Genomic DNA, 26,052 nt, shown 5'->3' with positions numbered 1-26,052 from the left:
TTCGTTCTTTCTTTCTTTCTTTCTTTCTTTCTTTCAGAGTCATTTGTTCTCTCTCTCTTTCGTTCGTTCGTTCGCTCTTTCTTTCTTTCTTTCTTTCTTTCTTTTTTCTTTCTTTCTTTCTTTCTTTTTTTCTTTCCTTCTTCTTTCTTTCTTTCTTTCAAAAATTCTTTCTTTCTAAAATTCTTTCTTTCTTTTTTTCTAAAATTTTGTCTTTCATTCTCTTTCTCTCTAAAATTCTTGAGTTCTTTCTTCTTCTTGAGTTGTTTTCTTGAGTTCTTTCTTTCTTGAGGTCTTACCGTTGTTGTTTTTTTTCTTTCTTTCTTTTTTGAGTTCTTCCTTACATAATGGTCTCTTGATTTTGTCCTTTTTCAGTTTTCCTCTCTTTCTTTCTCTCCAAATTTTTGTTTTTGAGTTATTTCAATCTAGTTTATATTTCGGAATATATACACGGGAAATATTTAACCAAACTTTAAATATAAACAAATAAAACGTAACATACAAAACAATAAGCAAACAAATATACAAAGATGTTATGGGAGTAAAATGAGAAAGGCCCCGAGGAAAAGCCATATCAGAAATATTGAAATAAAATGAGTTAGTCGAAAATGAAAAAAACAATTATTCGGATATAATCTTTTAATTAGCTTGGGTGAATCCATTTAAAGACAATCCGGTAATTCAATATTATGTTGAATGAAAAACCCTCAAATTCGTTGCCAAACCCATAACAAAGGCGCGTGTGGCTGGTTTAGTCGACTGAATTTCAATTGCATGACCTAAAATACAATACCGCGGGAAACTGACAACTTTACGCCCATTATTGGGTGCTAGATCAATAACAAGTCTCGCGCTAATCCCACTATTTCCACAGTGACGGCTGACAGATTGGGAGGCTAGTGGGTGAATTTATTATTGAAAATCCGGCAATCCGGCATATATGAGTTCAGAATAAGGCACCGTACACTAACGCATTGAGTGACTAGTAATAGTAGCACAGTTATATTCAGTGTGTGCGGTTGTTATTGACAAATGCACATCAATTTCTAACGCTTTCACTTATGGATATATACTATTTCCACCTGTAGGATTTATTGCATTTCGGAAAATTACTTTGATATTTCGGGTAAGTTAGTTATGCCACATTTTTCCATATTTTAGAAAATAATTATGAAATTTACATATAGCAGGGGGCGTGAATTGATATTTGGACTTGTGTGTTGATGTTTTCTGTGACTGTGTTTTGACAGCAAGACCTGGCATGCTAAAGTTGCACGTGCAAGTCGTGTGTAGTATTTATAATATTTTGAATTTCAAATACGAAAATGACAGTCATTCGAATGCACTGAGCTTTTACAAGCTGTTCAAAAAAGTTCTAAATGAAATTGCTTGAAATGCAATTTGCAACCAAGGTAGATAAGATGGAGCACGGGGATTAAGATTGACTCCACTGCTGGATTCCAGTTGTATCGCATCCTCCTAGCTCCTCTTTCCTGGCAACTCCTCTTCCTGCATCATCGGATCATCACATACCTGCTATGAGTACTTCCATGCTATATCTCTGTTATTATAGGGCCAACGTGTATAAGAACACAGACTGTTTATGATAAGTTGTAAGAAATTATTACTAATAATTTATTATTAATTCCTATTGAAAAATATTGAATAATATAGCCTATATGTGTATGACCACTGCATGATTATACATGTAGCATTGGTGTAGGGAGGAATTCCCTGCCGGCCATCACTGTGTATTGTGTGTTGGTTGAATTGATCACTGAATGATGATTGTTAAAATTAAATTACCGAAAAATGGTGGTGTCCCCTCAACTGGTCTTGGTGCCTGCCCCCCCATCAGTGGCGGCACCAGAAATGTTTTTTTCAGGGGGTGGCGGGCATTGAGGGTGCAAAGTGAATATCGGGGAATCATCAAATTTTGTGCAAAATTGTCGTAAAAAGGGGATATTTACTGGGGGTAACAGGAGGGGGCAAGAGTTCTGACTGGGGGGGCATTTTCGCCCATGGCGCTGCCACTGCCCCCATCGAGTGATTCATGGTATGCTTATAATGGATGAGACCATTAAAGTTTTCTGCAGAACAGTACACAATACATATGTAATTTACCCATTGTCTGTGTTTAAAAAAAAAATCAATTGACTTTTTTTGCAGAAAAGGCAAATGACCACCCCCCCAAAATGGGTTCATCAAAATCAATCTTTGTCAAGACATGGATGTTATTGATTTCATACAGCTAACAAAATGCCCAAAACACAAAATGTGAGTCGACTGGGCTTGTAGAACAGGTTATTTTTTTAACCACTGCATCCATACATTCAAGTCAAGTCCATACACTATTGTTTGTATAATTGTCATCACCCAGTTGTCTGACCCCCAGGGGTCTAACCCAGGGATAAACCCATACTAATGTCCCCAGCTAATGTCTTCTAAACCCACATAATCACAGCCTTAAATCCAGTACATTCCAAGCGTAAGCTTACCATGCTTTACCTGTCTCAGATAATAGTCTACTGTCTACAAACAGGTGAGTCCATTGAGAATTCACCTGATATTCAGAAAAGCAAAGGGTGGTGTATATGCCTACCAGGCCAATTTTCCAAGGGGCAGGGGTATTGAAAAGTTGACCATATCTTAAAAAATACCCCCACTTGATTCATATACCAGTGATTACTCTACACTTCGTCCTCCCTACATCCCTCCTTAATATAGAATCCTTCCCAGCCTTCTCAATCAGCTTCAAGTCAACTGTCTCCCTGCCATACATTGGGCTAGTGCGTTTAAAATCCACACTCCCCCTGTGGAATATTTTGGAAATATCTTTCACAGAGGGAATATGTTTTTCAAATGTAATTGATCAGGGTTAATCATTTTGAAACCCATACTCCCTCTATATTATGGCTATACCTTTATGTTTTCACAACTGGAGTGAGCATTTCAAATGGAAGTTACCCAACTGTCTAGATCCAAAACTCATATGCCCCCCTGTGGAAGACTAAGTAGCTAGTGTGAATTTTTAAGTGGAATAGCCCATTTTATCTAATTTGATTAATTTTTCTTCCCAAAGTACATTTTTTGTAGGAGTCTGATAATAACATTTAGCCAATTTTGATATCTTTGTGCTCTTCATTTCTGTTGTGAATCATTCCAACCATGTCAATTGTATCAAGTAGATAGTGAGTCATGATAATATGCAAGTAGATGCATAGTTGGAAGAAATATACAAATACATGCATGTACTACTACATCATGTACAGGATGTCCCAAAAAAAAGAGGCCCCACATTGCGCCCTCTTTTTCTCCTATTTCTGAAAAGTTGATCAAATATATTTTGGTATGTAAAGAAACCTACAATCGTTAGCTTTAATAAACCAAAACAATTATTTCAATCGGCTCATAACTTTTGAAGATATGTCCTTTTAAAGAAATGTATCCGTTTTCACTCTGTCCACGGAGGAGGTTTGGCTACTTCAAAGATTGAAAAGTGCATATACCATGCATGAATATAAAACATTCCTCGATGATAACTTTACAAAATAACAACTTTATTTAAGGGAATGGGCTTTACCGGTGGGCTTACGGGTTATGGATTTTGTTAAGTATCATTAATTTGGGCGAAATTGATGTGGGATGGGACTTCTTTTGCTATACTTGCAATTACTTGTGTTTTTCTCGTTTCTTGCTTTCTTTTTTATTGACAACATAAGTCATTTCTCTTTTTGGAATAAAAGGTAGCCCTAAAAAGGGCTGTTTAGTTTGTCTTTGGTTCTTTTGAAGTGAGTTTATTGTGCTGCTCTGCCCTCTACCTGGTTGCCTCCGTGACGAATACAGGTTTCAGCCCTAGTTCTCATTGCATTAATTGCGTTATGCACCATCCTTAAGGCCTTGTGCGCCGGATACTTCGAATGCTGCAGTAATATGGGGTTGCGAAGATGTTTGAAGCTAGCTGGTGATCCTCGCTTATAGTGAATGCTTTCCCAAGACTAATGCTATTATCTATCCATGTCAATAGCCGTGTGTTTCGTTTAAATCTTTGATGTAGCCAAACCTCATCCGTGGACAGAGTGAAAAACGGGTACATTTCTTAAAGAGGGCATATCTTCAAAAATTGTGAGCCGATTGAAAGAATTGTTTTGGTTTATTAAAGCTAACGATTTAGGGTTTCTTTACATACCAAAATATATTTGATCAACGTTTCAGAAATAGGAGAAAAAGAGGGCGCAATGTGGGGCCTCTTTTTTTTGGGACACCCTGTACTACATACATCTCTTGAGTGTCTTTTGAACTTGTTTGCTAGGACAGTTCTTGTGCCATCTTTTTCAAACACAAAAGGAGTCGGGAAAAATTAAGAGAATTTAGCAAGTCCAAGAAGCGGTAGGAGCATATTGCAAACAAATCTTGAAGGCATCCATTATGTGGCAGGTGCAATGTGTAGTATTTTATCTTTCATATAGATGGTTATGGGGTTCCATCCATCAGGCAAAAATTTGCCCCCCCCCCCCCCCAGATAAGTGATGTTGGACTGTAATTGTTATTTAGCCGGGGGGGGGGGGTGTTCGAAAATATTTGAACAGGGATGTGCCACACAAACTTTTGGATGTGGATTTTCTCTATACCTACTTTTTGCTGTTTTTGCAACCCATGCATCAGTATATAAATTTTTCACAAAAGGCACCAACATTTGCCCAAATTAGGTGCTTTTAAGGGTCTCCACTGAAAACCCACCCATCGATATACCAAAATTGATGAAAAAGTACCCCAAAACCATGGCACATCTCCGTACACCTTCAACCAGGAAGAACTCCCCTCCCCACCCCTGGCAATTAACACCCTCACAGACCCTTCAATGCTGTAATGGCGGCACCAGAAATTTTTTTTGGGGGGGGGCAAAGAGAATTTTAGGGGGGGAAATCAACAAATTTTGCGCACAATTGTCGCAAAAAGTGGAAATGTACATAATTTTTGGGGTTTTGCCTCAAAAGTGGGGGGGGGGGGGACAAGAAAAATATTTGGGGGTGCAAATGCCCCTTGTGCCCCCTATAGCGCTACCACTGCCAGAAACCTGTTTTGAAATGGAGCAAAAGCCCTTGCAAACTGGATCAAGAGTCCTATCCATAGTGCCATTTAATATCACAATTATGGGAAGTAGGACAGTGAACTTGAAGCTAGATCAAGACACCTAGAAAATGTATCAAAGTGGCAGGCCAAATGGGACTCCTTGTTCAGAAACAAGGACATTCCAAAGTCTTGCCATTGAAATTCAGGCAACAGGTAAATCTAGAGTTATTGAGTGGGGAGTTAGCTAATTAGAGATAGAGAGAGAGAGAGTTAGGACAATGGGATGAAGGTTAATATTTCAAGGCCCTGACGGGATATAAGTACAACATAGTTTTTGTTATGATTGATTCTTTCAAGTGAGTGCACAATACTTGGATGTGGGCTATAACTAGAAACAAGGGTCTGTATTGCCATAAATTGCTTCTTGCAAGTGTCATATTAGAAACAAACTGTTTATGGGACATAACCGAAATCCTTTCGTTAGAAGTATGACTAAATGTTTGTAAAAAATCTAGTTGAAAACTTGGTCAAAGTTGATCTTTTCAATATATTGTCAACATTTTAACATTTTACACTTAGGGGAGAGCGGGGAGTGTTCGCCCTATATTTTTCTGACCAGCCTAGCGATGTCAATTTTAAGGTTAGGGATGACCTGATTAGCCCATGTGAAAGCCCTATGTCTTAGCTATATACGGCCACAATCCCAGAACTATTAGGCCTTACAATAGCAACAGGATAGAGCAAACAAAAAAGTTTTGCAAAGTGGCGAACTTGCCCCATATTGGGGCAGGTTCGCCCATATGGTGGGGTAAGTTCACCCTAATCACAAAAAAGGTTTAAACATTGCATAACAATAACATATTAAATGCAAACATTCAGCAAGAGTATACAGGGCATTCATTCTCTTCTGGGGAGTCACTAAATTTGTTGCAGGTGGTCGGGTCAGGGTAAAATGTAGGTGTCCAAAGTGAGCTTAAACGTATCATGTTTACAACTTCGGGGGATTGTGGATTAGGACATAAACGGTTGTATGAGTAATACTGATACAACATAACTTTAAAAAGCATGCTTTTCAGTAGTTTTACCTTGTTTAATGGTATAATTATAAATATTTTGCATAATACGCTGATGGGGCAGGTCCGCCCTCCAGTGTGGGGTAAGTCCGCCCGGGGAAGATATAGGGCGAACATGCCCCAACCTCAAAAGGGCGAACATGCCCCTTGAGCACATTTTTGTATTTTCTTCAGGGTATGCAAAATACAAATCGAATAAGGAGTTTATAACTGCATTAATTCTTTGACAAATCCCGTATGTTCCCAATACAAATTTCCATTAAAACCATCTGTATTTATGTATCAATGATAATACAACATTATTAATGCAAACAAAAATTACGTTTTGGTGTAATTTTTTTGTTTTGGCTGCAGTTCGATGAACACGTCCCTATATATCGCGTAGCTAATATGAGAAGTGTATAATGACCTATGTCACATAATTTTGCCATCACCAAATTCCCCGATAGCCGTAGTGCTGAGAAACAAGGGGTGGGCGAACCTGCCCCTAGGGCTAACACTCCCGCTCTCCCTACTTTTCACAGGGAGGAAGACTGAGGGTGGTGGTTAACATGGTTAACCTCCTAACTTTTGTTCCTTATTAAAAGGGGGGGGGGGGGTAACCCTATTGGTTTTGGATATGGAGTTGTCTTTAAAATTACATAATAATATCAACTAGAGGCAAATGATGGTCATAGACCACAAACCTAGCTGGGGCATGTTTGTGTTGTGGAGGTATCCGACCTGGTCATGAGGTTTGTTGTCACCGAGTTTTGAGTCCTGTACCGTCCTTTTCCAGAAAATGCAATTCTAAGATTTGACCCCAGATGACCTTTGACCTGACCCCTGCAAGATGTTCCCCTGGTTGTGAGGTTGGTTGTCACTGAGTTTGATCTTTGACCTGACCCCTGCAAATTGTTCCCCTGGTTGTGAGGTTGGTTGTCACTGAGTTTGAGCCCCATATATCCCTTACGGGGCTATCATTTTCTCCGGAAGGGGGGTCCCAAATATACAAGGGGGTCATACATTTTCGGAAAGAAAAATACGGGGGTATAATACTTTTGATGACCAAAATGTAGGGAGTCACAAGATGACCACAGATAGTGTGTTTATCTTATTCAAAACTAGCAGGAGCTAGTACTAGAGTAAACAGGAGCAGTTTAGTAAAGCGGGCAGTGGTTAATAAAGATGGTGAACGGTGATGATAAACATGGTGTCTTCGACTAAAACATGAATAAGAATTATTATTACCCAGGTATAATTCTGGCTTACCCTGTCCACCCTGTGTTTTGCAGGTTAGGGTTTGGGGATGTCATTTTCTTCAAGGGGGGGAGGGGTGGGGTCATGAATATGTCGGTGACCGCAGTAAAAAAATTTATGACCCCTATCTTTTTTTACGACCCCCCTATATTGGGTCGAAAATTTTTATGACCCTCCCCCCTTCCACCTACAAAGACTCAAGACAAACTATTCATTGCCGGAACAAAGGCGAGGAGCGCACCAAAAGTGCATTATAAGTACAGGTCTACTAAATGAAGCCTATTATTAACATGATTAAGCATTTTCCAAAGTGAGGGTAAAACACATCTTGTATTATAAGTACAACTTGTCAACTTAACGAACAATTTAACTGCCCGTTTTGATCTTGCCTTGCTTTTCACAGATTGCATTGTAAATTTATGTTTAAGGGCTCGAATAGCGGCGTTTTCACATATTTTTGTGGGACATGAGAGCACATCAGACATATCGAATTGCATTTTGAATACGAGGAATATCCTTCTGCTATCAAATAATTTTGATTTTTTTTTTTTTGATACACACTTTATGGCAAACTATTAAAAAGTGATTTTTTGAAATTTAACAGTCCTCAAAATAAATTGTATAAACTATAAATCTAACGATATGCACTATGAAGTTGGGATGAACAGCCGTTCATTATATCATATGAAAATTTTGACCTTTCGTATTGAAGATATAGATTTCGACCTCAAAACACTAAAAAGATGTATATAGATCTTTTTGAAAAAAAAAAGTTTATGTTTAATATATGAAATGTCAAAATTTTCAATTGATCATGTTGATGGTCGGCTTTTTTATCCCAGCTACATAGAGTGCAGACAATAATCTAGAAAGTGTGGGTGTGTGTGGGGGGGGGTGGGGGGTGTTGGAGAGGGGTTTACCAATTTTGTTTAAATGATTAGGGGCTGTGCAATAATTATGAGCCCTGGGGAAGCAAGTTTCGTAAGCCAAGGGGGGGCAAGCGATTTTTGCACACACATTCATGGGGCGTCTTTTTAATTAAACGTTCCAAAAAGGCTTTGGAAAACAGTACGGAAATGCTTTAATATGCAAATTTTCTTGCCGCTCGCACCATATATCAAGAGTTTGCAAATTGGGATCCAAAAAATTTGGCAATATGTTCAAAGAGGGGGGGCAAAGATTTTTGACAGGCCGTGGGGGAAGTGATTTTGGCAGGCCGAGAGGGGTGGGGTAAGCAATTTTTGGTGGGCCGTTCAGAAAGTTTACCCCGGGGGTCATAATTATTGCACAGCCCCTTAAATGTATAAAGCAACTTATGTAGCATTAATGTAAACAAGCAGATTTATAGTTGGGCCAACATAATTATAGTTTGTTTCTTCACACACCAAGTTCTCAAGATGTACCCATGACCTAAGTACCACCATGATGAGCCCCAGGGGGGCCACTCACACACATGGTCTGTACGCATGCGTGTCCAAAAAAGCAAGTATAAAGTGACAGCAAGTCCATTGGATTTAATATTCAAGTCCTTTAAGATTTACTTTTAAGCATATCTGGGATTTATTTCAAAATAATATAAATCTTTATGGGGATTTAAATATCGATATTAAATACAATTCTGTGTGACTTCTTATCAAGTAATACGCCTATTCACGGCAGTAATACCAAGTCAGGACTACTTCTTTCATAAAGTTCAAGCAATCACCAATTATCACCAGGCATCACCAACCATCACCAGCTATCACTAGCCATCACCAACCGTCACCAGCTATCACCAGCCATCACCAACCATCACCAGCTATCACTAGCCATCACCAACCGTCACCAACTATCACCAATTATCACCAGCCATCACCAACCATAACCAGCTATCACTAACCATCACCAACCGTCACCAGCTATCACTAGCCATCACCAACCGTCACCAGCTATCACAACCATTGGTTTAATGTTTAAGTCTTTCGAAAGATTTAAAAATAGATTGTCATTTCCGATCCCAAAAGTAAAATTTAAATCCAACCCACGTAAAATAAATCTTTAAAGACTTAAAATTTACAAGTCTCAACTAATATTTTAAGTCTTTCTAATTTAGAGTGTACACCAATCACTGTCACTATTATTCAAGTTTTTTTTAATAACCTTTCAATTCCCTCTGAGCCCTTCCAAAATCATATTAGCCATCAATCCTCTCATACACACATTCCCTGGGCTGGATGACGAACAGATGATAATTGCATTTTGAGAACAGGGTATGAGTTTTTTGTACCCATTATTGTCAAAGGTTATTCAATGAATATACAAATATATTGGGGTTCAAGAACTGTGCCCTGATAGATGAGCAAAAGAACATGTGCAATTTCACTTTGTTGTAGTTCGCAACACAAACTTAAACTAGTCAAATAATTCTTACATAGCATCAAGTCAGGGTTTCATACTCAAAGGGTAACTAAAAAAACATGTGCAATTTCACTTAGTTGCCAGCGGAAGAAAACGGGAAGATTACAATGGTTTGTTGGCAGCGGAAGAACCCGAACGATTACAATACCTAGCTGGGGGGTGTAAACCCCCCAGCTAGGTAAATATCGCCCCCTTTATGCTGCTTTGTGAAAAAAAAACGAGAGCATTTTCAGCGTAAATGTGAATAAATAGCCAAAATTGCAATCCAATACCTTGGTATACATGAATTGCATTCTGGGCAGGCAAGCAACAATAACAATTCCTGTTCGTATGACGAATGCTAACATGCTGTACAATGCCCGGCCCGTATTGAACGGAAAATATTTTTTCGTACCGTTTCAGAAAAAAAGGAAACAAAATATATTTCCCCTTGCAATATGTACATTTCAAAGGAATATAAAAAAGTTTGGGTTAAAAATGGAGAGGAAAAAAAAAGCTTCCGATACGGGTTTTGAACCGGGTACCTCGCTGGTAACAGCATAATCGCTAACTAATTGAGCTATTTCGCCACGATGTCCTTCATGGAATTTAATAATTAAATACGTCGCACCGTCTCCTCAGCAGTTAGTGTGGTTCGCTTTTTTCACAGAATGTGCATAACGCGAAACCAAAGTAGATGTTGAGGAGACTGTTGAGTCGCAATTAATTCCCTACCCAGAAATCCGAAGTAATTTTTGTATTCACAAACTGGTAGCCTGTAAAAACCGCTGTGTTTCATGATTTCTCCGGAAATACATCGACTTGGAGCGTCAAATTTCAGGATAGTAATGAGAAAAATAGTATCTATTATGTGATAGCAAAACCCCATCAACAATGAAAAAACTCGGGGGGATGATGCTGTCGATCGGGTTACGGACCTTTAATTGTAACCAACTTTCTCACTTAGCCTTTATCTGTTGTTGAGAAGTATTCAAGAACAACAAGAAGAAGAAAAGACGTTATCATACACATACTGTGTTTTGTTTTTAGTCTCTCTACACTTTCAGAACTCTCTCCTACAAATATAACTCAACAACTCCCTACAACTTAACTCATCATTTATCTATCCCCTGAAATTCAAGGACAAATGTTGCATTTTTTCATATAAAAAAAATAAACCAGTGGGATATAAACCATTACAATTTGTATTACCCACTGCTTGCAACACAATCTACACCTTACCCCAGGATACTCTGTGACCATTTGACCCACTAATTCCCCTTTCAATTTGGAACAAGCCCACATGGTTTCAAAATTAAGGGTTATTTTTGAAGGGTGATATTTTTTGCAATTTTGTGCCCTAAATGTAAAGTAAGTGACCAAGCAGTCTGAGTTGAGATTAGAAATGCCTTTCTCTATTGTAATTTTCTGGTTCCAAATAAAGCCAAAGGCAGTGCTGGGTTTTGACATAGATTAAAGAGCAGGAATTACCCAACACAATTGGTGATCTTGTGTTATTCAGAAGAAAGTGTTGATGTTTGTGTTGTGTGTAAAAACATGCCGGTAGTGAAAACTGTGGCCATAAATAGTTTCGCAAGTTTAAATGTAAATTCTGTGTTGTATGATCTAGGATATAATCCATATCCTAGATCATACAACACAAAATTTCCAAAAGTTCTGACTTTCAGCACAAAAATTCACTAACATTGAATTTTCGATGTGTGACACACATCTTCATCAGAAGAAGTCCTAAGATGTTGTGATGGACTTGCCCTTTTTACATGATTCGATGATTGTAAAGGTTCCTGGTTTTCACAGATATCTGACTTGGACCTGCAAAATTTATGTCACAAAATAAGTGGATAAGATAAAACTGCAAAATTTGCCAAGTTGAATTTGTGGAAAGTGGACATTAAATTTGGCCGAGTTGGGAGAGGAAGGGTTGGAGGTGCAAAGGAAATGGCAGCAAAAGGACATTTACTGAGACTTTTGAGAGAACTTTTATAAAAGATTTTCGGGAAGAGTTGTTCATCTAACGTGATAGGAAGGAGTACATAAATATTATTGTAATTTTCTAAACTTATTCAATTTTACATTTCCTCATTTAGTAACTCCTTTCACAGTCTGCATCTTGTTGAAAAAATAATTGAAAGAGTGTGGGGATAAACTTTTAAACACAATCTTTATTCAGAAATAAATACAACACTTTTTATTGTTTGTGCAATTTTGAAAATAAAGAGTTGCTCTGCGAAAAATATGAAAATAATAAAGATGTAAAAAATATGTGAAGTTTGTTCTTGTTGTAGAAACAAACAAAGCTAATCGAATAAAATAAAGTAGGGCAGCTAAGGTGAGACTAACTGTGGAGTTAACTAGTAATGTTATTAATGTGAAAACGGTAGAGTCAGAACCACTTAGAAAAGCTGCTATATGTGTTTTTGTGATAGGCCTGTGCTGCAGATGTCAAGAGATACATGTATAGGATGGACATTTGTGTTTGTTCCTGTCCAGGGGGGGGGGTGACTTTTGAAATGACAGGAGTGTGCGGACTTGATGATAAAAAGGGGGGTTATTGGGTGAGAACTTGAGAGGCCCTTCAAAATAAGGGTCATTTGGTTAGGCTGTTGACCTAGACAATGTTGGGCCATGGCCAAAATACTAGTGCCAAAATACACTGGTAAAAAAATGAGTATAAATTGAATAAAATTTTGAGGAACAAATTACAAAATTCTGGTCATTTATTTGAGAGAAAAAAGGGGATTCATTCGGGGAGAGTCTATTTAAACACTGTTCATAACTAGTTTAACTTCGGGGTCAGTGGGTGATTGCACAACAAATAAGGGTGTCAATGGGTGAGAGGTAGTGGTCAATGTGGCTGTGCATATCCTTGTTCCTGTATGGTCATGTTTGATGGGGGAAAATACGGTCTTTTTTCATATATAGACACCTACATGTATGTTATAACCTATGTATTAAAGTTTCCAGTTCATGGCATAAGACAGGGGGGGGGGGTAAATGCCCCCTGCCCTACTCAGGTTATACAACTGGTTCCTTGTATGGCTTAATACTTGTTTGGAAAATGTAACCCAAGGCAGTCATAGGCAATATAGCGTTCTTGCATTTCCATGACAATGTATGTGGAATATATTGATACAGTGAATTAGGATGCAAGCATGTGGGCCAATTATCGACAACTGAGAACTATGCATGGGGAGGGAAAATGGGTTACAAAACTAATGTGTGGAAGTATGTGACGTGTTATAATCTTCAAAATGGTTATAAGGCAGAGGTAATGATCCAAAAGTGTGCCAATAAAAACTACAGCATTTTTTCTTAAAGGCTTTGGCATTTTGCACTCCAAGAAATGCCAGAAGTAATATACTTTTTCTTGCTAAAATTCAAGCTGAAAAAAAAGATCTATTTTCTTTGACTAAAGCTGTTTCTCATATCACACTCCCGGGATCGGACTAAGGTTTCTCTTTAAATTGTTATGGTCCCTGTTAGCGAAGATGGGAAGAGGGCCAGAAGGGGGAGAGGAACCAACAGACACTTTTCCTGCAGTGGAGCGCTATAACTACACTGTAGGGCAAACTGATCATTATTATTGAAACTTTCTGGTGAATATGTAGAGAAAAATCAGGGCCCTTTTTTTAATATTAAAATGACAAAATATTTTTTTCCACCAAAGTGATAGAGACCTTCCAAAATGTCAAATGGGCTAACTTAAATGTGTTTGTATCTCTCAACCATGGCCCACCCTAAGGCCCAGCCCTGGGAGTGGGGGCATATGGACCCTGATCCCTGAACCCCTCCCCCCTCTGTCCTCTTCCCCACTGATATAGCACCGGTGAATAGTCATATCCCAGGAATCATATAAGTCAAACCAAACTTCCACATTTACCAAGAATCAATCAATCTCTATTCAGCAGCATTCATTTTCTAAATGTACAAGTCAGAATGATTTCCAGGGGTAGCTAACTTGCGCCATGGGTTCATAGGCGCATTCTTATAGCTTTTGGCACACAAAATTATCATTTAGAGGTTACTAAAGAATCATTTGAGAACCCTTTATTCATGTATTCATCATAAGTTTCACAAAACCTGGCGCTACCCCTGATGATTTCATTCAGACAAGAGTTACATGTACAGTCAAAGTCATCATCATCCTTGTTGTAAAATGAAGCAATATAATTACTTACAACAAGAAGTGAGATGTTATTTAGGATCTACAACCTACGAAAAAAGTCCTTGGAACGCTTGGTACACTCTGTCGAAATTCCGTGCAGAATTTCACATGATCATGGAAATGACGTATATTTTGCCTGGGAACAAGCATGACATCTACAACAATGATTTACCTTCCCTCTCCCCATCAATCAATGTTGGAACACATCGGGAAACCGCTGAAGACTTTGGTATTTCTCAACATTGCACGGGGAGAGGGGGTGACAGTTTTCCGTTATTTACACGCAAGCGTTCCAAGACATTTTTCGTTGATTGTCTCTACCGAATGCAAAATATTTCATCTAAATTTCGTTTTTGTGTCATAACTAAAAAAGGGAATGTCTTATGAGCTTCATATTGCACACGATTTGAGAGTGGATTGTATGCTTTGAAATCATAACAAAATTGTTAATAAAGAAATTGGTTTATTTAGGGAGTGGTCACTGAAACCATCCCCTATGCTAAACAACAAACGTTTTGTAATTATGGCTCTAAACTGCTCTAAAATGTCATTTTTGTCCCATAACTTAAAAACAAAATGTTGTATGAGCTTCATATTGCACACGATTTGGGAGTATATAATATCCCTTTGAATCACAATAAAATTGTTGATAAAGATGTTTGATTATTTAGGAATGGTCACTGAAAACACCTCCTATGCTAAATTACACACATTTCGTAATTATGACTAAAATCTCGTTTTTGTCTCATAATTCAAAAACACTACAAATATAGTTTTAAAAAAATATTACAATGTTTTGCAGTATGTTTTCCAAAATGTTTTTGAATGTTATTAAAACGTTCTGTACCCTTTATAATATAACCCAACATGTAAATGTTTTCTGTAAAACTTATGCGTTTGCTGAGTATAGGCTTATCCGAATCGAATCAGAAAGATTGTGATATAACAATTTGAAACAACTCATTTCTGAATATTATTTATAATAAAATACGCTTTTGCGGTGAGAAAAAAAAAAGCAACAATTGAATACACTTTAAGAAAAAAATCGACCACCACGGGACTCGAACCATTCGCATCAATCAATAGTCAAAAGATTACCAGTCGAAGGACTAAGCCGTTGCTATGCCACGCTGCCATTTGGCAATCAAGTAATCAGTTTTGGTCTTTTATAGTAGTCAGGTATCGGGTAAAGTGTAAAGCTGCATAGTGCAAAATGGCAAAGTGGATCAGTTTACCATAATGACAAAATGGTCCAAAATCGACATTTTATGGTTTTTAAGCCGCATCTCATGGAGCGTGACGTTCGTTTACCTTGGCTATACCAATTGAGGATGTTTGAATACAAAAGGAATGACAAATTGATCGCATTTATGACATTTGTTAACAGTTTGCCATTTTGAATTGAAATAAATATCTATACGTATATATTACTATCAATGCAGGGCAAACTGCTCAGTATGCACGCTATTCAATGCAGCAGTTTACCATTACAGATTACCATTATGGGTTTACACTTTACACCCTTTGACTATTCGTGTTTTGTTTGCGTGAATCATTGCTAATTTATGCATTCATTATTTTCAATGCTTCTTTTTTTTCTTTCTTTGTATTAAAAAGAAAGAAAGAAAGAAAGAAAGAAAGAAAGAAAGAAAAAAAGGAAAGAAAGAAAAAGAAAGAAAGAAGGAAAGAAAAATGAATGAATGAATGAATGAATGAATGAATGAATGAATGAATGAATGAATCAACGAAAGACATTTGAAATAAATAAAACATGAACGTGGAAAAAGTTTGAAGTGACCGCTTATAGGTTCAAATTGCAAGCAGCTTAATCACGAAGCTCACGTGGCCGAGTGGTTAAGGCATAGGTCGTGTAAACATGAGGTCCTGGGTTCGATTCCCAGGCGGTATTACTCTTTATGTTTCATTTATTATTTGCGACGGTGAACCCGGTGAAAATATTTGTTTATTATAAATACATGAAGTATACATTTTTGATTTATTTTTTCTGTCTTTCTTTCTTCCTTTCTTTCTCTATGTTTGATTAATTAATTTAATTATTTCTTTCTTTCTTTCTTTCCCAAAAGCCCCCAAATGAAATACTTTCCGATTTAAATGTGATCTTATAATAGTCCTACAACTCCCTCCGCCCTACCCTACATACATCCCACGCCCAACACCTCGCACGCACACACCACCACATTATACACACACCCCATACACAAAAATGTGAAGCACAAATCTGCTGAAGATAGTTGTTACATCATGTCAAAAACAAGTTAATGCTATCTACTGAAGACAGTCGTAGTTTATTATTGACTTCATTACAATCTTAACGTACATGCGGTTTTAGTATTTAATTAAACCTCATTTTTCTGTTTTATAACGCTGTTCACCTATCTGACAAGTGCTATGAAGGTGAACTTTAAATATTAATTTCAAAAATAAATTAAACAACTCGGAATCATGCAGCTTAGAGCCGTGATACGATTTCTCGGTTTTAAGATATAGCATAAAAATGTCATTAAATGCGTGTATGTTAGGGTATGGGGTGTTTCAGTGTCCACTCCCTGAACCAACCAATTTCTTTATCAACAATTGCATTTTGATTCATAAGTACATGGTCTAATTCCAAATCCTGTGAAATATGAAGATCATACAACATTCTGTTTTTGAGTTATGGGACAAAAACTACATTTTAGAGCAGTTTAGAGCTATAATTGCGAAATGTGTGTATTTTAGCATAGGGGTGATTGCAGTGACCACTTCCTAAAGAAGCCAATTTCTTTATCAACAATTTTGTTATGATTCCAAAGCATATAATCCACTCTCAAATCGTGTGTAATGAGAAACTCATACGACATTCCGTTTTTGAGTTTAGACAAAAACGAGATTTAGATGAAATATTTTGCATTCGCAGAGACAACCTACTGAAAAAAAGTCCTTGGGCGCTTGGTACACTCTGTCGAAATTCCGTGCAGAATTTCACATGATCATGGAAATGATGTATATTTTGCCTGGGAACAAGCATGACATCTACAACAATGATTTACCTTCCCTCTCCCCATCAATCAATGTTGGAACACATCGGAAACCGCTGAAGACTTTGGTATTTCTCAACATTGCACGGGAGAGGGGGTGACAGTTTTCCGTTATTTACACGCAAGCGTTCCAAGACATTTTTCGTTGATTGTCTCTACCGAATGCAAAATATTTCATCTAAATTTCGTTTTTGTGTCATAACTAAAAAAGGGAATGTCTTATGAGCTTCATATTGCACACGATTTGAGAGTGGATTGTATGCTTTGAAATCATAACAAAATTGTTAATAAAGAAATTGGTTTATTTAGGAGTGGTCACTGAAACCATCCCTATGCTAAACAACACACGCTTCGTAATTATGGCTCTAAACTGCTCTAAAATGTCATTTTTGTCCCATAACTTAAAAACAAAATGTTGTATGAGCTTCATATTGCACACGATTTGGGAGTATATAATATCCCTTTGAATCACAATAAAATTGTTGATAAAGATGTTTGATTATTTAGGAATGGTCACTGAAAACACCTCCTATGCTAAATTACACACATTTCGTAATTATGACTAAAATCTCGTTTTTGTCTCATAATTCAAAAACACTACAAATATAGTTTTAAAAAAATATTACAATGTTTTGCAGTATGTTTTCCAAAATGTTTTTGAATGTTATTAAAACGTTCTGTACCCTTTATAATATAACCCAACATGTAAATGTTTTCTGTAAAACTTATGCGTTTGCTGAGTATAGGCTTATCCGAACTAAACAGAAAGATTGTGATATAACAATTTGAAACAACACATTACTGAATATTATTTATAATAAAATACGCTTTTGCGGTGAGAAAAAAGAAAGAAAAAAGAAAACAACAATTGAATACACTTTAAGAAAAAAAAATCGACCACAACGGGGACTCGAACCATTGGCATCAATCAATAGTCAAAAGATTACCAGTCGAAGGACTAAGCCGTTGCATGCACGCTGCCATTTGGCAATCGAAGTAATCAGTTTTGGTCTTTTATAGTAGTCAGGTATCGGGTAAAGTGTAAAGCTGCATAGTGCAAAATGGCAAAGTGGATCAGTTTACCATAATGACAAAATGGTCCAAAATCGACATTTTATGGTTTTTAAGCCGCATCTCATGGAGCGTGACGTTCGCTTTACCTTGGCTATACCAATTGAGGATGTTTGAATACAAAAGGAATGACAAATTGATCGCATTTATGACATTTGTTAACAGTTTGCCATTTTGAATTGAAATAAATATCTATACGTATATATTACTATCAATGCAGGGCAAACTGCTCAGTATGCACGCTATTCAATGCAGCAGTTTACCATTACAGATTACCATTATGGGTTTACACTTTACACCCTTTGACTATTCGTGTTTTGTTTGCGTGAATCATTGCTAATTTATGCATTCATTATTTTCAATGCTTTTTTTTTTCTTTCTTTGTATTAAAAATAAAGAAAAAAGAAAGAAAGAAAGAAAGAAAGAAAGAAAGAAAAAGAAAGAAAGAAAAAGAAAGAAAGAAGGAAAGAAAAATGAATGAATGAATGAATGAATGAATGAATGAATGAATGAATGAATGAATGAACGAAAGACATTTGAAATAAATAAAAACATGAACGTGGAAAAAGTTTGAAGTGACCGCTTATAGGTTCAAATTGCAAGCAGCTTAATCACGAAGCTCACGTGGCCGAGTGGTTAAGGCATAGGTCTGTAAACATGAGGTCCTGGGTTCGATTCCCAGGCGGTATTACTCTTTATGTTTCATTTATTATTTGCGACGGTGAACCCGGTGAAAATATTTGTTTATTATAAATACATGAAGTATACATTTTTGATTTATTTTTTCTGTCTTTCTTTCTTCCTTTCTTTCTCTATGTTTGATTAATTAATTTAATTATTTCTTTCTTTCTTTCTTTCCCAAAAGCCCCCAAATGAAATACTTTCCGATTTAAATGTGATCTTATAATAGTCCTACACCTCCCTCCGCCCTACCCTACATACATCCCACGCCCAACACCTCGCACGCACACACCACCACATTATACACACACCCAATACACAAAAATGTGAAGCACAAATCTGCTGAAGATAGTTGTTACATCATGTCAAAAACAAGTTAATGCTATCTACTGAAGACAGTCGTAGTTTATTATTGACTTCATTACAATCTTAACGTACATGCGGTTTTAGTATTTAATTAAAACTCATTTTTCTGTTTTGTAAACGCTTCGCTCACCTATCTGACAAGTGCTATGAAGGTGAACTTTAAATATTAATTTCAAAAATAAATTAAACAACTCGGAATCATGCAGCTTAGAGCCGTGATACGATTTCTCGGTTTTAAGATATAGCATAAAAATGTCATTAAATGCGTGTATGTTAGGGTATGGGGTGTTTCAGTGTCCACTCCTGAACCAACCAATTTCTTTATCAACAATTGCATTTTGATTCATAAGTACATGGTCTAATTCCAAATCTTTGGAAATATGAAGATCATACAACATTCTGTTTTTGAATTATGAGAAAAAAACTACATTTTAGAGCAGTTTAGAGCTATAATTGCGAAATGTGTGTATTTTAGCATAGGGGTGATTGCAGTGACCACTTCCTAAAGAAGCCAATTTCTTTATCAACAATTTTGTTATGATTCCAAAGCATATAATCCACTCTCAAATCGTGTGTAATGAGAAACTCATACGACATTCCGTTTTTGAGTTTAGATTTAGATGAAATATTTTGCATTCGGCAGAGACAACCTACGAAAAAAGTCCTTGGAACGCTTGGTACACTCTGTCGAAATTCCGTGCAGAATTTCACATGATCATGGAAATGATGTATATTTTGCCTGGGAACAAGCATGACATCTACAACAATGATTTACCTTCCCTCTCCCCATCAATCAATGTTGGAACACATCGAGAAACCGCTGAAGACTTTGGTATTTCTCAACATTGCACGGGGAGAGGGGTGACAGTTTTCCGTTATTTACGCAAAGCGTTCAAGACATTTTTCGTTGATTGTAGGTACCCCCGGTGGGTTCAGTCTTCACTGACAATGTGTACGCATGATGGTTCCAATTAGGGGTACTTTTCAAGAAATGTCCGCGGAATTTTCGAGGACAAAATTGTTCGCGATTGTCCAAATTAGGGGTGTTTTGGAGCAAAATTGTCCTTGAAATGAAAAATAGGGTGTATTTCTAGGACTTTCGTCCGCGTTTTACTGCTACAGTTTTCGTTATTGTCCTCATTTCCCGTGAAATAGGGGAAAATTCAAAAGCGTCCTTGAAATGGTAAAAATAGGGGTATTTATTTCGGAAAAATGTCCTTGATTCCTGGTGATAAGGGGATGAAATGAAAATGCGTCCTCAAAATGATAAAAATAGGGGAGGTATTTGGGGGCAAATTTTCCTTGATTTTGTGTAAATTACGGTGGTAAAATTGCTGCAAATGTCCTCGATTCCCCGTGAAATAGGGGTCATTTTCAAATCCTGGAAAGGTCATACGTCCTACCTTTAAATACAAACTGAACCCACCGGGCTAGGTATCATCCAATTTCTTCATGTTTCCAGTTTGCAATGTCTTCTGGCAAATGATAGCATCATGTTATTAGCAGGTTTGAGCATAGCAGGAGTGGTAGGAATTCTTTTAATTCATGACAAAATTAAATACCACCAGGCAACAGAAATAAGATATGTGTGGTTTTTTTTCAGTTGCCAGACATTTTCAATACAAAGTCGTGGCAATGTAGTTTCAGAAATAGCTGTCAAGTAACCCAAAATTTAATGCTACACTGAATGAGATTAGTTTCCCAAATTTGGGTGCATTTTAGCTGCATTCTGCTTGAAATCACCCAATTGGGCTAAAAGGCAATTAGTTAGCTGACTTTCATTAGCACTACTGGTAAATAATCCAGCTCTTAAGGTTGGTCTGAACCCTGGAATTATGGAAACTTTCGGACCTCATAACTGCTAAATTATTAGTCTAAAGAATATAAAAGTATACATTTTTAGAATGGAAATGACTTGATAAATTCATTTGTGAGGTCCAATTTGGGCCAAAATGCTCATTTTGGAGAAAATCCCAAAAACAGGTTTTTGGCCCAAAATTTTTACTGCAACGTAACAAAAAAAAATTGTTTGGCCAAAAAATTTTTTTATTATTTTTAAAAACTAGATAAAAATATCTGGGACCCGTATTTTTATTTTTTTTAATTTTGACCAACTTCACCAAAATTATTTGAAATTTGGACGAAAATCAGGCTTTTTTATGGTTTTTTTGAAAATTTTGCATTTTTTGACCATTTTTGGTGCAAATTTCTCAAAGTTGGTCGAAATTCAAAAAAATAAAAATACGGGTCCTAGATATTTTTATCTAGTTTTTAAAAATAATTATAAACAAATTTTTGGCCAAATAATTTTTTTGTTACGCTATGCCGAAAAATTTGGGCCAAAAACCTGTTTTTGGGATTTTCTCAAAATGAGCATTTTGGCCCAAATTGGACCTCACAGATGAATTCATCAAGTCATTTCCATTCTAAAAATGTATACTTTTATATTTTTTAGACTAATAATTTAGCAGTTATGAGGTCCGAAAGTTTCCATAATTCCAGGGTTCAGACCAACCTTAAAGAGAGAAATATGATCTCAAGTAGTAGCCCAAAATTTAATGCTACACTGAATCATTAGCGCCAATCCGGCTTGAAATGAGGGGACAATCGGCCAAAATTGTCAAAAAGTGGCTGAAAAAAATATCAAAAAATGGGTCATTTTGCCGAAAAGTGGGGGGGACACATCCCCCTGCCCCCAGGATTGTTGCCCGTGCACTGAATGACACTAATTTGCTAAATTTGGGTACATGTTAGCTACAAAATGCAATTTGGCAAACATAACCCCCTCAAAGACATTTCAATATCAGGGTATATAAACGGTACAAATATTTTAATAATATTTAAAAAAAACTTACTGCAAAAAAAACGTTATTTAAGTGTTGGCAAAATATTTTGCAAAAATGTTTGCCAAAAAAAAAAAAATACAACAACATTTTGACAACAATTTAAAATATTTTAGGCAATCAAATTCCATAGCCCAATTTCAGCATCTATCAAATGCACAGCTTGGCAACACTGTATTTCTCCAGAAATTGAATTGATCTGTCTGTTGGATGTGACAAGACTGTGTTATTGTTACATTGACATTTTGTTTGAATGTCAAACATTCTGCCACTTGATTTTTTTCAATATATTTGAACTATGTTTGTACTAATGGTACTAATGTAATTTCTCAATGTTATTATTACATGTAGATTGCACTTTTAATTAATCATCGCAGATCGTTCTTCGAGAAAATTGTGTCTTATCTTTGAGAATCTGAGTCAGAATATTGTCTGTTCATTTTGGTGGGGAGTATTACCAATATTTTAGGTTTTTTGGATAAAATACACATACATGTAGCTTTATCTCTGTTTGTGTATGTGTGTATCAGTTTCTGTGGGTGGGGTGCATATGTTTATGGTGTTAAATGAGGACACATACTCAGTGGAAATGTTGAAATGTACAAGAAGAGCGTGAACATTTTGACTTTCACTGCTTGGAGCTCAGGCTCTGAATCAATCTGTGGTGCACTGAATTGGTCGATCAATACCCCCCAAGATGGACCCAGGGCAGGTGCCATCCCTTACCCCCAGCTTTTAAGCCACTGCACAGTGCACACCTACAATAGCAGACCATCCTTGCAGTGGCGTATGCAGGTTTTCAAAAAGTTGATCTCAATTCCCCCGACTGTTCAAAAAGTTTGTAATGTTTGTAATAGCAAATTCCCCAATTTCCCCCGATTGGGTACATTTTCCCTGACTGACTGACAAAAGTGGGGGCATATACTCCCCACCCCCCTCTTGTGCATACTACTGCATCTTTTCTTTTTCATTGCTGCAATGGATTTGATGGATTCAGATAGTGAGAGTTATGGTCCACGGTTTAGGCTTTTTATCCAATGTCCACATTTGATAGCAGAAACATGTCGTAAGTTGGTGGGGGGTGTGTGTGTGTGTGGGGGGGGGTGAATCTGTGCATTTGTATTTCTGTGTGTAAGTCACCCAAAGACTTATTTCACAATATAAATGTGCACATGTTTGTGCATGCAAACACCCATAAGACCGATTTCACCTCATTTGAGGAACATGTTGTAAGTGGATGGGTGTGTGGGGGGGTGAATCTGTGCATTTGTATTTCTGTGTGTAAGGCACTTAGGACTTATTTCACAATATAAATGTGCACCTGTTTGTGCATGCAAACACCCATAAGACCGATTTCACCTATGACTCGGTACTTGAACCCGAAATCCAATAATCGTTGACTCCTATGGTTTCTCGTTCATTCTCTTTTCAGATTTTTACCAACCCAGTTTGAGCTCTAATAGCTCTCCGATTCCAAAGGATTTTATGGATTTATATAACAGCAAAAGACGACGCTAACATTTCTTGAATTCAAATATCTGTGGATGCTACTTGGATTATTACCTTTGTCACCATGGCAACAAGTCCTCACAGTCCAGGTTTCACCAGAATGACGGCATTTGACGCCGAGCAAGATGCGCTGGAAGCCGCCGAATTTGGAAGGATTATTAAAACAAGATCAGGTTAGGCAAATTTGCATAAATTTTCCTCCCTTGCCTCGTTAGGTTAAATTTCAAGGGTGAATTGAGCTGCATGCCCATGTAGGTGTACATGATTTTCCTTTAGCAAGCGCCTGTTAGCATCTGACGATGTGTCACTGAATAAAATTACTAACTCTTGGTTGGGATTTTTATACGTGTATGTGTACATTTTTAACATGGCAGTATACATCCAAATTTGATTGTTACTTCAAGAGAATTTGAAAGGTCACTGTTAAGTTGTCTGTACGCACAGGTTGTTGTTCTTGTATTAGATTTTTGTTATTCCATTGAATAAAATCCTTCAAACTATTTTCATTGATAGATGTCTTGAGATCATTTTTGGACATTGTAAAATTTAATCCAAAATTTGAAAATTGTTTTTTCATTCAGATGAAATTCGCCCAAATCAGTGGCGGCGCCAGGAATTTTTTTTTTGGGGGGGGGGGTGGGGAGGCAAAGTGAATTTCAGGGGGGCAAAATTGGCAAATATTGCAGCAAAAAGCGGAAATTTATGTGATTTTGCCTCAAACTGGGGAGCAAACTGGGGGCAAGAAATGCCCCTTGGCCCCCACCCGTAAGCGCCGTCACTGGCCCAAATAATGAAAGTCTAAAATGTTCAATATTGTTGTGATTGAAGCAGAAAAATGGTTTAAAGAATAATATTCATTGGAATAATGTTTTATCGCCAATCTCCAATCTTATGTCAACTTCCCTGTACTGTGCTGGGTACTGCGAAACTTGAGATAATGCAGAAATCTCATGAGAAATGCATGGTGCATTTTATGAAACAGAAACATGACGATATGTACATATGCTAATACCTGGAAATGTTATTATACAATGAAAAATGCAAAGGTTTAAGGTGGTACTACACCCCCTGGTAAATTTTGTGACTAATTTTGTTTTTTTCTCCAAAAATAACTACACACTGGTAACAAAAGTTATGTATATTATAGGGGCAAGGACTCATTACTTCACTGAAATTTCAGTGGTTCAAGACAAGTGGTTCATTATATGTATTAAGAAATGAGGTACATTCTAGCAGTACCTCTTTTCTTATCACAAATAATGTATTATTAAGAAATGAGGTACATCCTAGCAGTACCTCTTTTCTTATCACAAATGATGTATTGCTTGTCTTGAGTCGCTGATATTCCAGTGTAGTAACTGGATTCCTTGCCCCTATAATATGCATAACTTTTGTTACCAGTGTGTTATTATTTTTGGAGAAAATGCACAAATAGTCACAAATTTATCAAGGGGTGTAGTACCACCTTAAATCTGACAAAAATTTGAACAAGATATTTTGAACATTTTAGTCAATGTCAATCCATCTCTTCCCAAAACAGCAGCATAAAAAATCCTAAAATTCAAAATGTGGATCGATCACCGATTGGGCCTGTAAAACAGGGTGTTTTAGTTTGTTGCTTTCAAGAAGCAAAAATAGCACCACTTGCAGAAAGCAAACATTTATTCAACAGAAGAAAGAGCCCAGTGCCACAGAATTATTTTTATCAGATGATGTTTTACTGAAACACAGATTTTAATTAGTCTTAAACTGATATTGTCATTCAATTCACATTTCCATTTTCACATTCTTAGAAAATCCGCATTAAATATATGGCTTTTGACAACCTATCATATGTTGTGATGCAGTGCAGAATTTACCCCATGAGAACTATCTGCCAATTGGCCAAAAAGAAGTTTTCATTATCAATTGGACCAATCAGCAACATTGTTAGAATAATTTCACCACACAAAAATATTGGGGTGAATTATTTGCAAAGCTTTATTCTGATTGGTGATTAAAGTGAATATATCATGTAATTGACCAATCAGTGACAATGTTAGATCGGCAGACCTGTAGTACTCAGGGGGGTTAAGCAGTCTGCATCGTAAACGTCTAGGCTTATAGGACATACTTCATGAATGATTGAAAGAGCTGAATATCAACGCTTCAATTGATTAGTTGTAGATTAATCAAGCTTGACACATCTTCTGAACATGTGTTTACGTGTGCTTACATGCGTAAGTGATTAATTCCCTCACAATTCTAAGGCGTTTAACACTCTTTGCTGGCATTAATTTTCTGTCGGTGGATAAATTCTTGACTTTTATATCATTCTATTTTTACAGTCTCGGCTTATTTTTTATTAAAGACTAGCTATATAGGTCAAAGTAGCATTCCGTAACCATCAAGCATGTAAAAGTTAATTGTATGAATGATTTCCCTGTTCCTTTTGACTACAAATCGAGCAGCCATGTTGAAACCCATGTGACACACACTGCAGTTAACAGGGTTAACAAAAAACCTACGGGGACAAAAAATATGCGCAAGGCATAAATGATGCGGTACTCCGGGAGCTCAGCGAGGGCAGGCATTTTGAATGACACCTTATAGCTGTGCAA

At 36.9% G+C, this 26,052-nt stretch overlaps 1 protein-coding gene across 1 annotated transcript in view; it reads left to right on the top strand.

The window, feature by feature from the left end:
- Positions 1-1,081: 1,081 nt before the first annotated feature.
- The window catches only part of LOC140157258 (utrophin-like), a 252,448-nt gene continuing 227,477 nt past the window's right edge, over positions 1,082-26,052 (top strand). The window contains exons 1-2 of the mRNA XM_072180386.1: positions 1,082-1,123; positions 23,376-23,625. Coding sequence (XP_072036487.1) covers positions 23,517-23,625 — 109 coding nt within the window. The 5' untranslated portion in view covers positions 1,082-1,123; positions 23,376-23,516. The remainder of the gene's footprint in view (positions 1,124-23,375; positions 23,626-26,052) is intronic.

This window comes from Amphiura filiformis, chromosome 7, assembly GCF_039555335.1.
Source record: "Amphiura filiformis chromosome 7, Afil_fr2py, whole genome shotgun sequence".
NCBI lineage: Eukaryota > Metazoa > Echinodermata > Ophiuroidea > Amphilepidida > Amphiuridae > Amphiura > Amphiura filiformis.
The sequence above is the reverse complement of the archived record's forward strand: the minus strand, read 5'-3'. Positions and strand labels throughout refer to the sequence as shown.